This window comes from Urtica dioica, chromosome 7, assembly GCF_054948205.1.
Source record: "Urtica dioica subsp. dioica isolate 48M chromosome 7, U.dioica_male_clone48M_v1_H2, whole genome shotgun sequence".
NCBI lineage: Eukaryota > Viridiplantae > Streptophyta > Magnoliopsida > Rosales > Urticaceae > Urtica > Urtica dioica.
The window spans coordinates 33,256,030-33,273,496 of NC_142762.1; the positions used below are offsets into that span (position 1 = coordinate 33,256,030).

The following is a 17,467-nucleotide window of genomic DNA, read 5'->3' on the forward strand; positions in this document are numbered from 1 at the left end:
TAAAATCTTTGAAAACGATTTTGCTAAATTTAATTTAATAAAATTAAAAGTCTTCAACTTACTCTATTTTCCTTATTTTTATTTCCCACTTTTTGTTTAAAAACAATTTTAATTTTGTTTACTCGCGCGTTACGCGTTGTTGAAACTAGTAGATCTAATAAGGCACTACAAATATAATATTTCACGTTTTCTGTCAAAAGAAGCATGTAAGTTTTTATTAATCTTAACAAAATGGACCTTTTTTTAAGTGTGGGCTTAAAGTAAAGGTTTTAAGACCCTTATACTTAAGCCGGTCATGCGCTCTTATATTTTTTTTTTTTTTTTTTATTTTGTAAGAATCCAAAAAAATCTTTGAAACAGTCTTACTCGTCCAAATTTCTTATTTAATTTAATAATTAATTGGCCACATAAGCCTTACAAACGTTGTCAATTGCGTTTTAGCCAACATTTGGTTAATTATTTGTAAATAGCCAATACGCTTACGTGGCATGACATTAACTGAATTTTTTTTACTCATTTGCCCTTATTAATTTCGGTCTTCATTATATAAGAGGCAGTTTTTTTTAAATTTCGAAATAAACTGAAAGGGAAAGTAGTTATATTGGACGTGTGTTGGCTCTATTACTATCGGCTTTAATGTTTAATTCTCTTATTTTCCTTAATTTTCGAATTAAACTGATTTGGAAAGCAGTTATTGTACTCTCCTTAAATATTGGACGTGTGTATATGAAATATATAGCGGTTGGTTTTAGAAAATTAGTTTATATATTTGTGGCAGAATAGAATATACACAATATCCCACAATAATAAGCATTTATAGATATTATTCTGATTCATTATTGGCTTCGCTCATTGAATCTGGTAAGGATCTCGGTTCTCATAATTTTTCACGTTATCTGTTGTTAATTGATTTGTCAGCTTATTTACAATACAAATAAACTGTAAATAAATTTTATATTTACTGTCTATTAACAAAATTCCAGTAAATAGCGTGTATTTTGCTCACAAATTTGATTGTTAGAAGCAAAAACAGATTTTCTGCAGATTGTAAATGAACCAGTATATTTAACATGACATCAATTTACATATAAATGAATCAATTTACAATTTACATGACTCTTATTTACAACTCAAACACGCACCAAAAAAAAAAAAAACGTTCTTTTGTATTCATTCTTATTGGATTTAAAAACCAGAGCGATCATCCATTTTTTCCAATCTTTTATTTCTCCGAATCGAAGTGGAAACCCTAGAGATTGGCGATGGAGGAGAGGCATCGCGAGGACGATCGGAGCGAGAGCAGCGACTACACGTCGGAGGACGAAGGGACCGAAGATTACCGGTGAGGAGGCTATCACGCCGCGACGAAACCAGACAAGTATATAAAACCAGGTTCGAAAAAATCAAATTTGTAAACTCTCTGGATATTACCTTTCTTCGCCGTCGGGTTTGATGTTATGGTCGTCGTTTATGTTAATGATCCTAAAATTATCAGTCGCCCAAAAGAAGAAGATTTTTCGCCGATGAAACCAGAGCACGCGATTAATTTTTTGGGTTTTCAATTTTGTGGATTTCGTGTTTGACATTTCTGTTTGTGTGAGAGAGAAGATTGCAGTTAATGGCCGAATATATTGGTTTAAATGATTTTATTTTGTGTGAGAGAGAAGATTGCAGTTAATGTCCAAATATATTGTTTTAAATGATTTTATTTTCGTGAGGTAAATGGGCGGGAACGGTTGGGAGGTTATTTTGGTATTTTTATCTATGTAAATAAATTGGATTGGCTATTAACCCGAAATTAACAGAATGTTGCCCAAATCCAAAACTGTCTAAATATGAGAGGCTATTTAGCTATATTACCCTTAATTTAATTACATTATCAATCATATCATCAAATTACAAAATAATTATTTGAAGACAGTGCAAATTACATCAATTGCTCTATCCCATCGATTTCTTTCATAATTTGTAGTTATAACCTAACTACTACCATTCACTAGTGTCAAAATCGGACGCGGCCACCGATTCTTTCACACCATTTATTATTTTCAATTTGATATTGCAGTGAGACTTGCTTCCCGGATTTGTGAGTCCCCCGACAAGCCGGGAGAGATAGGTTTTATAATTCATTGGCTTCTTTTCTCCCAAACCCAAAGACTGAGCTCTTTTTAGCATGACATCTAGGTGACCATCTGTTGTCGTTACCGTCCAACCGACCGATATTAAATCATCAGAGTCTTCACATTGTCGGACGACCGGCCTGACAATCCAACGCACATCGCCGCCAAACTTGAAAATGTTTTTTTTTTCTTTTGTCATGATTGTTAAGTTACTTTTCGTGGTTTTGAAATTTATTTTCTTTTATGAAATCAAATTAGAGAGAGTTTATTAAATTATGAACGAAGACATTTAGAAAATATAATTTAAGTTGTAGTTTCAATAATAGTAAAATAATTTACTAACTTATTTAGAATTAAATAATGCATGCCCGAATTAAGCAAGAAATAACAACAATTAGAAAAAAAAAAAAAAAAAAAAAAAAAAAAAAAAAAAAAAGAAAGAAAGAAGAAGAAGAGTATGCATATTTGAATTAAGTAGGTGAACCAATTTTATATATAAATTATTTGTCAAACATAGAATGAAATTGAGCTTACCTATAGAAAATACTCAATGTTTAGACAAAATACTACTTATATACTCATTCTTTTTTTTCTTGAGCAAAAATACTCAAAGTTTCAAATTTAATTACGCGTAGATATTTTGCTGTTAAAATTTCTATTAGAACCTAACGGTCCGAGGAGTAACGGACCTACTATAACGTAACATGTGGTATTTTTGCCAAAGAAAAAAAACTTTAAATATATAAGTAGTATTTTGATCAAACATTAAGTATTATTGCCACCATTTTCCCATAGGATAGAACAATGTTGTCTTGGCCTTTTTAGGTATTAAGAATTCCCTGCAAACAATCCACCCACACACGTAATAAATATGCGAAACAAATTAAACTTTATAGAAAAAAGTTTCAATTCTTTTAGCTAAATGAACACGTACCTCGCAAAATTGATCATCAGAGCAATGCACAATTGTAAGATGACTCTGATAATTACTACATCTATGGTTTAAAACTAGAGAATGGTCATCTAATAAAGATTGGTGAAGATCCGTACAGACGAAAGAAGTGCACCAAAAAATAATATTAAGATCTATTGCCTGGGAAATATGATATGGCCTACTCGAACAGTCTCGGGCAAGTATTGATTCTAACCCGATTAGTCTCGGGCCGCCTTTGTCTTCGCCTCCGCGGCCGGCCTTCAACTCCCGGTCTTTCCTATGAACATTGTGCCTAACAATAAGAGCAGACAAATAGCAGTACAATAAGGAATAAAGGCACTAGACATGTACATATGTACATCGGGTTGGGTTATTCGGGTTTGTATGTTTCGTGAACACGACCCGAAATCTTAGGGCTGTCATTTTTATAACTCAATCTAAACCGTTTATGGTAACAAAACCAAACCAACCCGAATCTATAATTATCGGGTTAGTTTGGTTTGGTTGATTTGGAGTGGATTAAGTCGGTTTGTTGTGGTGAATTTATCATAACAAATGTACAAAATAGAATCGTTGAATCAAATTCCACACAAATCATGCAAATACATAGAATAAATAAACCAATATCATACTTTATTAAAATTTATACCTTATGAATAAGTCTTAATAATCATAACGAGTCTATTTGTATTATCTCTTTGTCAATTGTCATTAGAACAACAATATATATACAAAATAACTAACTAATCTAAAAATGCATTTATATTTTTATTATGAAATCGTAAAGCATATGGTGTATTTTTTATTTTACTTTTCTAACATTTTACATTTTTTGTGAGCATAAGTTTTTAATCTAACGGCATCGGGTTAGTTTGGTTTAACCCAATCTCATGACTATCAAAAACTAAACCAACCCGAAACACTTGCGGTTTGAGTTGGTTACAACCCAAACTTCTTCAGGTTTTAATGAGACGGATTAAAAGAGAAAGCAGTTTAGTTTTGATGATCAGGTTGTTTGGTTTGGCTGTTCTCATAAACACCCCTAAAAGCACTACCGTGACAAAATCAAAATCAAGATGAAAAGAAAAATAAATCAGCGAGAAAGAATGAAGAGAAAGAAACCTATTTCATGTCTCGAGCATGCATGTCGAAAAGCGAGGAGAAATCCATGCAATCGATTAGGTCCACCTCCCCCAAAGAGAAAGACTCGATCCCTTCAATGGAGATGAGAACTAGAGGCATCAATATGCGGGGATGAGGCTTCCTTGACTGTGAATGAGTTGAGCAAGAAGCGCCCTTAGAATTCTTCGAGCGGTCGACTCGAGAAACGACCTCCGGCGAAGCCTCGTATGCTTTCCTCTTCGACCCCAAAGCCTTCAATGGTGGAGGAAAAGCGACAATCGGGAGAGCACAAAGGGGAGGAATAAGATCAACTAGCCTACGCGGAAGAACGAGATCGAAGCCCTCAAGAAAAGAACCGCAAAATTTCCAAATTCAAATCCCCTAATTGAATTCCAATGGGTGGAGCTAGCGAAAGAATTTTTATTGTTCGCCAACAAGGATTTGGAAGAAGAAAATAGTTGACAGATTTGATCCAGTTGAGCCTTTGAGAACACAGCGTTCGAGGCGGGAAAAAGCTTAATTCTTCTCAAAATATTGGTTTCTCTTTTACTACTTTTCTGTACATGCCCAATATATTCAAGACTCGTGGCATGTCAAAAAAAGGAGAGATCAAAATTATATCAAGTGCTTGCTGTTTATAATTATTAGCAATATAATTTCTACTGTATATATGAATGTACTGTAGCTAGCCGTGGGTTAACATTTTTTCATCTTAGAAAGTTTCGTTGTTATGTGTAAACGTTTGGGCATGGCATGAAGCTTTGGGGTTGTGTGAGATATATCTTTTCTAATATCTGACGCCCACAAAAATGCATATATGTATACATTGAACATGTCAACGAATTAAGAGCGGATTGTCGTATGTTACTTACGTGAGAAAACAAGCTATTAAATATCACACGCAAAATATTCAACTGTCTGTTTTTTTTTTTAAATGTAATTAATTAAGTTACATCATCAACATCATGAAAGTCACGAAATCCCTATTTTTTGTGACATAGAAGTCACGAATTCCCAGATATACGTGTCAATTACATGAAACGTGCTCTCTTTCGTTCATTTGATCTCGTTTGGTCCTCATAAACTTGCTTCTAGACTGTTAAATGAGTTGATTTGGAGGATTAACAACGCTAATACATGAGTTATCAATTAATTTCCACGTTCAGGATAAGTTAGAGGGGAAAACGACATGTCGAACGACATGACGGTAAACCTCAATAACCTATGTTCATATGTTTAGACTACTTGACATTCTTTTTCCATTTGAAATGATGAAATTGTACAAATTAATGTGTGTCAACAACACTTCACAATACAGAACACATTATTTCCTCATAATCTTCTAGGTAAGCAAACCTCATTCACATATGTTCATATGTTTAGATTATTAACATTCTTTTCCCATTTGAAATGATGAAATTGTAAAAATTAATGTGTGTCAACAACACTTCACAATACGTGACACATTATTTACACATTATATCTTTATATTTTTATTTTTCACATTATATTTATGTGTGTACTTTATTATTTTCATGGAATTAAATCAAGGGAGAATAAGCTTACTAGCCCAATCAAACCACCAATATTAGGAGAATAATCAAAATTTGAATAAATTAGGTGAATAACCCAATTAATATTTCACTACCTAAATTACCCTTGTGTATATAAAGGCTTGTTCGGAATAAAGAGAGACAGAGAGACCAACAACAAGAAGCCGGCGAGCCAGAGCCGGAGCAGCTCCGGCGAAGGGAGAGACAAGAGAGGCTCAAGCTTCGGCAGGTCAGAGTGCTCCGACGCTCTGTGCAACAATCCGGCGACGATCCCGCCGAACCTCTCGGCGGCGGAGACGGCGTGGCTGAAGTCGTGTTACTCGCAGACGGAGCAGGAGCAGAGCAAGCACGCCATCGCGGTGGCGGCGGCAACGGCCGCCGCAGCCGACGCCGCCGTGGCGGCCGCTCAGGCGGCCGTGGTTGTGGTCCGGCTGACGAGCCAGGGGCGAGGCACGGCCGGGTTCGGAGGAAGCCACGAGCGCTGGTAAATTAATCGCACAATCTATTCAAATATGTTGCTGTTCATTCAAATTCGTTGAAATCAGTTACGATTTTTCAGGCGAGGAAGGCTCTGAGGGCGCTGAGGAGGCTTGTGAAGCTTCAAGCCGTAGTGAGAGGGTTTTTGGTGAGGAAACAAGCCGCGGCGACTCTGTAAATTCGCGACAGAGGGGATTGAGGAGAGGCCCTTTGCAAATTCGCGAATCGGTTAATTTAATTAACCTACTGGAGTGAGTTAGGTTAATTAATTAACTGATTCGTGAATGATTTGAAATTCACAAAAAATTTACAAAAATCATAACTTAAGTCAATTGATAATCAAAGCATTCAATTAATTAACCTAATTCCGAATTCAATCATTTAGTAAATTAACTTTACTCACAAAAAAATCAAAACTTAAACTAATATTCAACTAGTAGGTTAATTAATTAACCTAACTCACTCCAGTAGGTTAATTAATTAACCTAACTCACTCCAGTAGGTTAATTAAATTAACCAATTCGCGAATTTGCCAAGGGCATTATGGTCTGAGCCGAAAATATGGGCTATTTGCTTAATAAAATGAAACTTAGGCTATTCCCCCAATAAGAATGACAAACTTGGCTAGTTACAACAAATTTCACTAAAATCAAACTAATTTCATAAAAATAAAAATAAATATGTGTCTAATTTATTAATTATTTATGTGTGTACATTATTATTTTCATGGAGGTTAAATCAAACTAATTTCATAAAAATAAAAATAAATATGTGTCTAATTTATTAATTATTTATGTGTGTACTTTAATATTTTCATGGAATAAAATCAAACTAATTTCATAAAAATAAAAAAATGTGTCGAATTTATTAATTATTTATGTGTGTATTTTATTATTTTCATGGAAGTTAAATCAAAGTAATTTCATAAAAAAAAATGTGTCTATTTTATTAATTATTTATGTGTACTTTATTATAACATATAAGGACAAATAATAGAGAGATGGAGAGGAGATATGTGAGAGTGAGGTTCATGAGACATTTACATTTACAAAAAGTAAATAAATAAGGATGGTAATTACATAAATGAAAAAAAATGTCAGAAGTCCTATTTGTGACCTTTTGAAAAGAAAAAAAAATCCAAAAAAGTCATTTGCATTTTTTTTAGTCCTAGTTTTGGAAAACTCCCAAAAATAATCCACTTGACCAAAATAAATTAAAGTAACTATTTTCATTTATTAATTTACTTTGACATGGTTAAAGTGAAATTAAATTAATTGTTTAGTTAATTTAATTTATTTCGGCTTGATGAGTTATTTTCTTTATAAAATAAAATTTTCACTAAAATTTAAAAGAAACTAAAAGGGATTGGTTAATTGCAATAAATTATAGGGATATATTAAATCTGATTTGATTCGATAATTATTTTATATTTTTAGAATATATAAGATATTATATATGATTATATTCTTAGAATAATTATTTTATAATGAGAAATAAATAATATATTTGATATGATGTGATTTATTTTTTATACTGAGAAATAAATAATATATTTTATAATGTTATACAAAACATCATGACTACGTTGCCTTTTATATCAGTAGTAATACAGAGGAATACAAACATATACAACCAACTTGAATAAAACCCTACTCTTGCTAATCTCAATCATTTTCAAGTAAAAGAAAAAAGATCTACAGCAGCTAAAATGAGATCCAATTTTTTTTTTTGTGGTACCTAGGATAGCCTAGTGGTAATTCCACACCACCTCCTGTGTGGAGATCGTGGGTTCAATCCCCACCGCAGCAAAGCTGCCTTAAAAAAAAAAAAAAAAATGAGATCCAATTTTCCGGTGGTAATTAATTTACAATTCCTACAGCCAGCAACCTACCTAGTCACCACCAACCAACCCACTTATTTTTCTTCACATGAAAAAATCAATAATAATAATAATAATAATTATAATATATATATAAATATATATATATATATATATATATCGCATAAAACCCACATGTGATGACTACATGGCGTCAAAGGCTTCTAGCTTTGGACCCTTCTTCTTCCTTCCAGCTACTGTTACATTCTTTCCTGATAAGTACTCCAATGCTTTCTCAAGGTCAACGTCTTTTGGCTCCACGCTCTGCGAAGAAAAGGCACTGATGTTGTAAGGATCTTCGTAACAGAAATATGAGATGGGATAAGATAATTTAAAAGTTATTCATTGCAATATATTTTGATACAAATCCACGATATTGAGTAAATAGCTCCAACGAGTACCCAACAAAACAAAAGCTGTTGGGTTATGTGAAGCCATCCCTACCTACCTCTCTACCTAGGCTTTTCTTTCTTGAGCATCTTGTTCATCTATTCTTGAGACTTGTTTCTCTGGTTCTTGGTGATCGAGTCTGGGTTTTTGGTATTTTGAGTATCTGTTGTACTGAAAGTTTGGGTGAGAGACCGGTCGAGAAGTTTTGAGTGTGTAACCACGATACTAGTGGACGAGCTTTCTCGATGGAGCTCAACGAGGAAGCATCCATTCTTTCGCTAACCTCGGTAGCTCCTTCTGTGTCATTTTCATTTCTTGCTCAAATCGCCGACGTTGCTTGTCTGAGTCTGAGTGTGTTACCGTTTCCGATTTTGAACGTCACAGTTGGCCAAAGATAAGCGTGCCCAAAGAGCCACAATCTCCATTCAGGATCCCTTATCGAAAAATAAATCGATTCGACAGGGTGTACAAGGTTGTGACCAATTGGTTTGAGATGAAATCTCGTGATACTTGGTGGATATATTTTAAGCTTTCTCGGGCAGAACAAGATTGCTTAAATGAAATCTACCTTAGGAATTGAGGCAGAAGTCCGTCTATGGCTCACAATGTATCCGGTCTTTGCCAATTTTAAAAGCACAGGTTGCTCATCAACTGGATGGTTTCCCTAGCAAAGATTAAGAAGAAAAAAGAGTCCGTAAGGAAGATAATAAATGTCACGGAAAAAGAAAATAAATGAAAAAATAAACTTCCAAAGGGCATGCACAACTAACCATCACCACAGGGTAGCGCATCAGCTCGGTGGCGACTTCAACGGTAATAGAATCAGGATCTTTTATCTAAAAGGAAGAATGTTCGTATTCGAATTATGTGTTCTCAGAAATCTAAATCATGTACACAAATTACGGGTAAGATAATTCAATGTTAACTACGTACGTGTGGAATGGGAGCTCTTTTAGGCATCCCGTTTTTCTTGTCTCCAAGCTGTAGATATAATCCATAAGGTCCTTTGATCAAAAATATCTGGGGAGGCGGGAAAAAAAAAACAAGACATTTGTAATGTACAATACAAAAAATATGTATGCAGAACTTAAGATACTGAAAAGGTCATTATGTAGATTTCAGTTTTAAAACAAAAACCAAGATCCTACCTTTTCGTCAGAACCTGGATAAACCCCTATCAGCTTTGGCTCGTCCATATTAATACGGGATTTAGGATTCGAAACATCTTCTTCTTCTTCTTCATTTGGTTCTTCATTACCATAAAGTGTCTTAGCAATGTACCTGATCAAACCAACTGAATCACAATATAATAGAATATCCTCACACTCTTCATCCATGGATGTAAGACAGTGTAAGCAACCAATAGCTATTGTTTCTTCTGATTTCTAATTATCTTAGGCATGCGTAGTAAGCAACACTGACCCATTTGAAAATGAATATCAAGAAGCAAAAAAAAGGCACGGAAAGTTAGGTCTGCTCTAAGCTTTGTTAACCCTGAGATGCAAAGACTGTTTCATTCTCCTCAAAAGCCAATGCAACCATTGGTTTTAACCCAGAATCTGATATTTATGCCATTTCTACAATTAACCTGTCTGAAATCATACAGATCTGTTACCCATCCCTAGCCAAATTCTGATACGACCTGTGGTAGTTCCGATCACAAACTTCTGTTTTTACTGTACCATCATCAAAGTAAAGCTGTAAAAGATGACAAACTTCTAAAATAAAACTAACAAACTCAATATCTCTTCCCATATCCCTTATAACCCACCCTACTGGAATTATTTATACTTAAATATAATTAAACATTAAATTAAATAAATAAATAAGTAATTCACCCTTCCGGGTCTAACAGATTCAACAGCTTCTAAAATTCCTATCCAGTCCTAATACGCAGGTTCATAACTGTATGCACAGTGTGACTGGATTAATAATCATGTGCAGAAATTAGTCTCCAGTCACACATGCCAACAACAGGATCCTCTAGAACAACGATGAAAAAACTAATGATCCTAATATAAAAAGAAACGTATGCTCAGAAATTTGCATTTCTAGCTACATAATATCTAGTGAATAAACAGCAAGTAAAATCAAAGACTTCATCCTTACTTGCATGTTGGGTGTTGATCACAGCCAATAAAGTAGCTTGCACCAAATCGACTAACTTGGAAGACCAATGTTCCTTCAAAGCAACTGTCATTTGAACAGATAATGTTAAATTATATAAGAGACCAAATATACATGTAACTCTAAATTAGGAACAGAATAATTAGTTCAACATATTGATTAGACTACATCAATGAGCCACAACTTAAGTTATACGTGACGGTAAGAAGAATTTGCAACAACTATATTTTTCTTCAACTACATGTTATATCAAGTTACATTTCAACAGATTTTCAAAATGTTGCATTTCTAGAGCATGAGGTTTGGATGCTCAATCTACATACATCAGATCAGACCATGATTTCACACCCAACTCAAGGATGTAACACGGGTATTTTCATCTCTTATTCCCAGTGAAGATGATTTCTAATAGACACTGACAATCATGTGAGTGCAGTCAGAAATCAAAGAGCACTTTTTAATCCACTTCATGGTGTTGGGAGCCTTGATTCAATAAAGAGGCTGTTACATATCAGTGTAGGATTATCGCGAATTTAGTGTAGATTAGAAAGTAGAACCACCAGAAATCCTAAATTCCAGGCTGCAAAAATTTAATCCAGAATTTTATTTTTTCTGAATCACTTCTATTAAGTAATCAGCGATCTCTTTTGGACACTGATGCAACTATGGGAGGTCTTTTGATACTGATTAATTGTTATTGAAAATTGAAATTCTCGTATAACATAGAAAAAGCAACTCGAGTACCATGGACATGTCCTATCTTTGTGCGGAAGAGAGGCAAACAAGAACTCATCAAATTTTGCTTCCAACATCTTCTCCACCTGAAATATCAAAACAGACCACAATTTATAAAATTCTAAAGAACCCACTCTTTAGTTGTGTACTAGTGGATTCCCCCAACAACTAAATTACCTGACTGATTTGCACCCTGTCTAAGCTATCACAGTAGGCACTGAATCGAGTCCAATAATTTTTCACGAGGCCTTTCCAATCCGTCAAACCAGCAGATACATTATCAAGCTGAAGCATTACGGCAAAGAAATGAATAGAATAGAAGTGAAGCGATTATTATTATTATTATTATTATTATTATTATTATTATTATTATTATTATTATTATTATTTGTGTGCAAATGAAGTGATTATTATCCACCATGACAGAATAATTTACCTCGGACTCCATTTTAGCAGTAACCCTATAGTCTGCAACCTCGGTGAAATGATGATTTAAAAACGCTGACACCTAGATATTTCACATTAAGAAAAATCAGTAAGACCACAAATTGAATGGTAATCTAGGTTAGAATAGAATATAATATTTTTCTGGTTAACAAAATTCAGAAAGCCTGTTAATTATCAAAAGTTTTACGACTCTTGAGAGGTGAATCAACCTCAGATTATACTACTCTACTAATAAATACAACACCCAACTTAATAACTCTTCTTATAACCCTAATGACCCACTAGACTTGAATATAATTAAATAACTAGCCGATATTTGACTATACTACTAATTACCCTTGTGGTCTAGCACATTCCTAGAAAATAAGAAACAAGTTTCTCACATCATATATGGATGTCGTATATGCTACTACACCTACTGCTTTGAAACATCTAGCAGCCAACAATATGACTTCTTAGAAATGCGAAATAGTAGGCCAAGAACTAGGACAGAAAGGAGAGTGGAAGTACTTTACAAACGTTTGTTCACTCCCTCGAGAATAATTGGTGCAAGAAGAAGGGTACATATTAGAGTAGAAGAAATACAAATCATACCATACGACTACGAAACTCTGGATGTAGAACGCGGCTTTCCATTGTCACGTAGTTCCTATCCTGGTATGAAAATTGATCCAAAATCAATAATTTCGCGTAAAAAATTGATCCAAACATCGCAAAATTTAAACCTCTATATTATCCTCACGACCAATTTATTCAATTTACACCCTAAAAAAATACTCAAAACTTCAACTTCTTTCTTTCTTTGAAGTTCATTCTGCTTTTGCCTCCTCTCTTTTACTTCTTCGAACAAGAAATAAATGAGTTGGGAAAAAGAGCTTTTTATCTTAACCATTTATTTCTTTATCGATATTATTTCATATGTAAAAGGATAAATTTTGTTGATGATGATTAAAAGGCAAGCAACAGTAATAGTACAACCTCGTCCTAATTCGCAGGAAAATGGAAATAAAAACCAAGCTGTTTTAAAATCAACAGATCTTTTTAGAAGAGCTTTAAATTGTATCACATTATACATAGGTATTTTAAGTCAGCCGGAATTGATTTATATTTGCAACCAACCCAATAACTACCTGCAGTACTTTCAACGTAGCTGCATATGATGAAGGCCTTCCTATACCAAGCTCCTCCATTTTTCTTACTAATGAAGCTTCAGAGTAGCGAGGAGGCGGCTGAGTATGATGTTGTTTAAGGGACACTTCACGAACAGAGAGTCCCTCTCCATTCTACAAGACAGTTTGATGAAAACCCAATCAGCTGGAATATTTTGAAGAATAAAAGTTTAAAATATCACAGTAAATATTTTCCTTGCTAGCATTAAATAAAGTATTATATCACTTTGGGAGAGAAAAGAATAAGAGGGAGTATGAGTTGTGTTTACCGTCAATGAAGAAAGAAGTGTGGAAACTTCTTTAGGCTCGTTTCCATCATCTTGATCATATCCAATTACTTTAGCTTCCAAGTCCTAAATAAAATTTATATTGATATAAATGAAACACTCATGTCGAAAATGAAGTCAAAATTTAAATTATGATGCAATATATAAAGCACATGCATAAAGTCACTGGAAAAGAAGAAAAAAGCATATCTAGGTAGGCTATTTGAAATTCTTCATAATAATTTAGGCCGCTTCAGTGATATAAAGACAGGGATAAACTCCCCATAAATTTCCAACAAATAAGTTTTGAATTTTAGATGATGCATAAAAATACGGGTTGCAAACAAGAGTCTTTTCTATATGATATCGTAAACAGGTAATAAGCGTGACAAATAATGAGAAATGACTGACTTCTTACCTTATAAGCTGCCTGAAATCCAAGGAACTCAGTTTTTGAGCATGAAGATTGGAAAATAGTGGATTTGGAACCATTTCCAACATCAATTTGAATCTGGGTCAATTTACTATATTAGATGCATACAGATAGAACAAATTTAACACTTAAACCATCTTAATTAGAGAAAGAAAAAAGGATAATGAGTAAAGGCAGATAATGACTGATATAGCTTCCTATTATTATGATGAATCCTCATTCCCCAGGTCCTATCAGGAGAACCACAAAAAATGAATTGAGTTAAGCTTCCAACCTGCTTAGAGATCCCGGGTTCCATTTGACAGGCCACCGTGCGACACCAGATAAGAGTATATAACTTTAGCGAATCTTCATCAAGTATACCCATAAGCATTGCTAGAAACCAAATACTACAATAAATTACAGGGTGTATATAATCTCACATGATATCATGTTGCTATTAAACTTGTTGGGTAGTATCTCATTTGAAAACAAAAGGTGAACAACAGTAAAAGTCCATCTAGAGAACAGAACCACTTACATGGGAGCCTTGATATATCTGTGGGTCTAATTGCTTCACGGGCTTCTTGAGCATTCTTCACCTTCTTAGAATGTTTCTTAGAAACTTTTACCGCAAAATCATGCCCATACCTGCAGAGAGTATATTTGCATTTATAGTATACTGCCGAAATGGCTTTCAAATAATATATGAAGTAAAGAATTGTGTCCTAAAAGTAACACAGCAACATATATTTGCTTCACCTTTCAGTTATCAATGAGCGAATGGCCTCGAGAGCACCATCAGAAATCTGAAACAAAACAAAGCTAGCATAACTACACACGTTCGAGCAACCAGGTACCAGAGAGGAATAAGCAATACCTACATGTTGCACGTCCGTCTTCATGTATGTAATCAAACCGGTTGCCTCACCATCAGACAACTGAACCCCTTCATAAAGTTTTTGTGCAACCTGCATTCACAATTTCAGCAAGTAAGAATACAAATTTATGATAAAGACCCAGCTCAGAAGTAATAACGCAAGGCTTGATAATAAGGTTGCCTACAAATTGCGCCTACAATTTGATGAACCTTAATTTGTAAAGGTCAAGAAGAAATGCGTTGACAGTTGCAATTATGGATTCACATACAATTCAAAAAAAAAAAAATTATGGATTCACATAAAAAAAAATGAAAACAACAAAGCTTATAAACCTCCATTGTGTACGTCAAGGAGAAATTTAATAACATAGCCGCATCTTGTTGAAGGATTGATGTTATGTATGGTGTCGGAGGGTATTTCTGCACTCTCTGTGTTGTACAGCCGACCACCTTCAAATTTTCTGAGTTGATCTTACTTTCGATTTCCTTTGCTTCTGTACGAGAGCTAATAGAAAGCTGATGTAATCCTGTAGAATCATATTGGGTCAGGTTCGCTGGGAAGGATGAAGGACTGCCATCTAAACCCATTATCTTCTTTTGCAACTCAACTTCAACAGTCCAATACTCCTGTGGTTTAAATTGTTCAATTTCCAGTTCTCTGTCACATAAGAGAGCCAAAGCTGCAGAGTGGACGCGCCCAGCAGTTTGACACCCAGGTAACTTCTTCCATAACAATGGCGAAATATTAAATCCGATCAAATAATCAAGAGCACGACGTGCGAGATAGGCATTGACCAAGTTTTCATCGATTACTCTAGGCTCCATCAGAGCTTTTTTTATGGACGACTCTGTAATTTCATGGAAAACAACCCTTGCAACAGTGATCCCTTCGTGAAAATCATCCTGTTGCCGCAACAACTCAATGATATGCCAGGCAATAGCCTCTCCCTCTTGGTCGGGATCTGATGCAAGAATAAGATTCTGCGCCCTGATTCGAAAGCCACAGAAGAATGAGCAGGTCAGATTGGTAACAAGACAAGAATATTAAAGAAAACAAGGAAATAGAATTGTCAAATGGAAAAATAAAAAGTATCCACCACTCACTGTTGGTTTAACTTTAATGGAAAATATTAGAAGTAACTTTTTCTTCATAGACCATACGTCTGTAATTAAATGCAGAACGTTAGCCCAACTTAAAATGGCAGAAAATTTAGAAAGGGAAACTTCGTACCCGCTCAACGCAACCTTTATGCTCTCGAGATGAGTCCAGGCTGAAGAAGGGACCTCCCACACCATACTAAAGTCATCATCGGGCCGAACAGATCCGCGCCTAGCAGCCAAATCCCTCATGTGACCATAGCTTGGCAATACTTTATACATATCGCCCAAGTATCCCTGAATTACCTTTGCCTTTGCGACAGATTCCACCACTACAACTGATTTTCCAATTGGGGGATATAACGGCTTCAAAATTACTTTCCGTGCCGATTTTCCCTTTCTACTTTTCTTCTCGGGGAGAGGTTTTGTCAAAGAAACATTCTCGTTCACGCCCAACTGGGAAACGATGATAGTTAGTCGTTGAATTGTAGCATTACATATAAGGAACTAAACCGAATTATTTCTAGGGAGTCAATAGTTTGTTACCTCTGAGTCATGTAATGAAGAACATGCATCACCTTTTTGTACAAGGCTTTTCTTGGCCCTCGGCTTCTTTTTTCCAGAGTCCCCTTTGTCGTCGCTATGTAAACTCTCATAGTCGGGCTCACTTGAGACGGTTTGTGCTCTGGAATAAAACCTCTTGGAAAAACCTCCAAAAGTAGGTAAACTCAAATTACTGCCCATGTTGATGCATTCATGGCTCACTTCTTTCGGTCTAGATAAAGGAGATTTTCTATACTCGTCAGTGATCACAAACGGAGAACTTGGTAAGCAAAATTCCGGGTTCCTATGAATTCCCCTGCATTGTAGCTGAAACGAAGACGATGATAAAAAAGATTGCTTTAAAACAACACACCCAATATGTGGAACATAAATTCTCTGACAAGGTAGTAGAACCAAATCTTCAAATGTCGAATTTAAAAAGAACTCGAAAGGATTTGGCGCTCAGAAAACTTGAGACGGTGAACTCATTACAGCTCAGCATTGAAATTGAAATTCTTTGCGACTAAACCAGAGTTTTTGGGGGTCTAATTGAGAGAATTTTACATATGATCATTAAGTGTACAAATACAACCAAAATAAACAACATAAAGAAGCAAACTGAGAGCCCATTTTATCATCCGACGTATCTTTGTAAACTGAGAGCCCGTTTTGCAGAAGGAAATAAGAAACACCAATGCACATGCCATTTCTACACACCCAACAAAGGAAATGTAATGAAATGAAATGAGAGAGAGAGAGAGCGGTGAGGAACCTCAGCCATGAAAAGACGAAGTCGGAGAGTAGAAGAAGACGCGGAAGAGGCTGAGAACAAGCGTCTGCGAATCTGAATCATGATTCATTCACGCTCGATCGAGAGAGCAGGATTTAGGGTTGACGACGATGAAGATGAAGTCAGTCTCAGGCTGCGAGTTTGGTAGTGTTTGGGGGGTTTTGGGAGGGTTTTTCGCTGCCCTTGATTAATTACTACGTGTTCTATGACTGACTTGACTACAAACAGCAAGAAAAATATTATAAAAAAACAGATATTTTTTAATAAAAAAACATAAATCGGGTATTTAAATAATTAAATTTGAAAAAAAAAAATATACTATACCCTATTTTTTTTTATAATTAGATCGGATTAAATGAAGTAACCATAGCATCATAAATGGTTTACGATGGAGCTTTGGAAGGGCCAAAGTCTGTTGAGGGTTACACATGCGTCCACCCCTGATTATATATCCTATACATATTATTTCGTTTATCATGTAAAGAGTAGAGACCGCAACCATGTTTGGTATTCCTCTCAAAAACA

The 17,467-nt window shown here is 35.0% G+C and overlaps 1 protein-coding gene across 1 annotated transcript; it reads right to left on the reverse strand.

Annotated features, from left to right (window-relative positions):
• Window positions 1-7,843: 7,843 nt before the first annotated feature.
• Window positions 7,844-17,152, reverse strand: LOC149390923 (uncharacterized). Its single transcript, XM_089620307.1, has 22 exons — window positions 16,925-17,152; window positions 16,156-16,479; window positions 15,743-16,065; window positions 14,845-15,499; window positions 14,516-14,602; window positions 14,394-14,440; window positions 14,173-14,282; window positions 13,927-14,027; window positions 13,638-13,730; window positions 13,223-13,306; window positions 12,915-13,067; window positions 12,379-12,438; window positions 11,774-11,845; window positions 11,515-11,622; window positions 11,347-11,423; window positions 10,585-10,668; window positions 9,624-9,756; window positions 9,409-9,495; window positions 9,246-9,311; window positions 9,044-9,139; window positions 8,221-8,349; window positions 7,844-8,017 (listed from the first exon to the last, which is right to left on the reverse strand). The coding sequence occupies exons 1-21, from the start codon at window positions 17,003-17,005 to the stop codon at window positions 8,230-8,232; spliced, it is 2,961 nt and encodes a 986-aa protein (XP_089476433.1). The 5' UTR covers window positions 17,006-17,152; the 3' UTR covers window positions 7,844-8,017; window positions 8,221-8,229.
• Window positions 17,153-17,467: the final 315 nt, after the last annotated feature.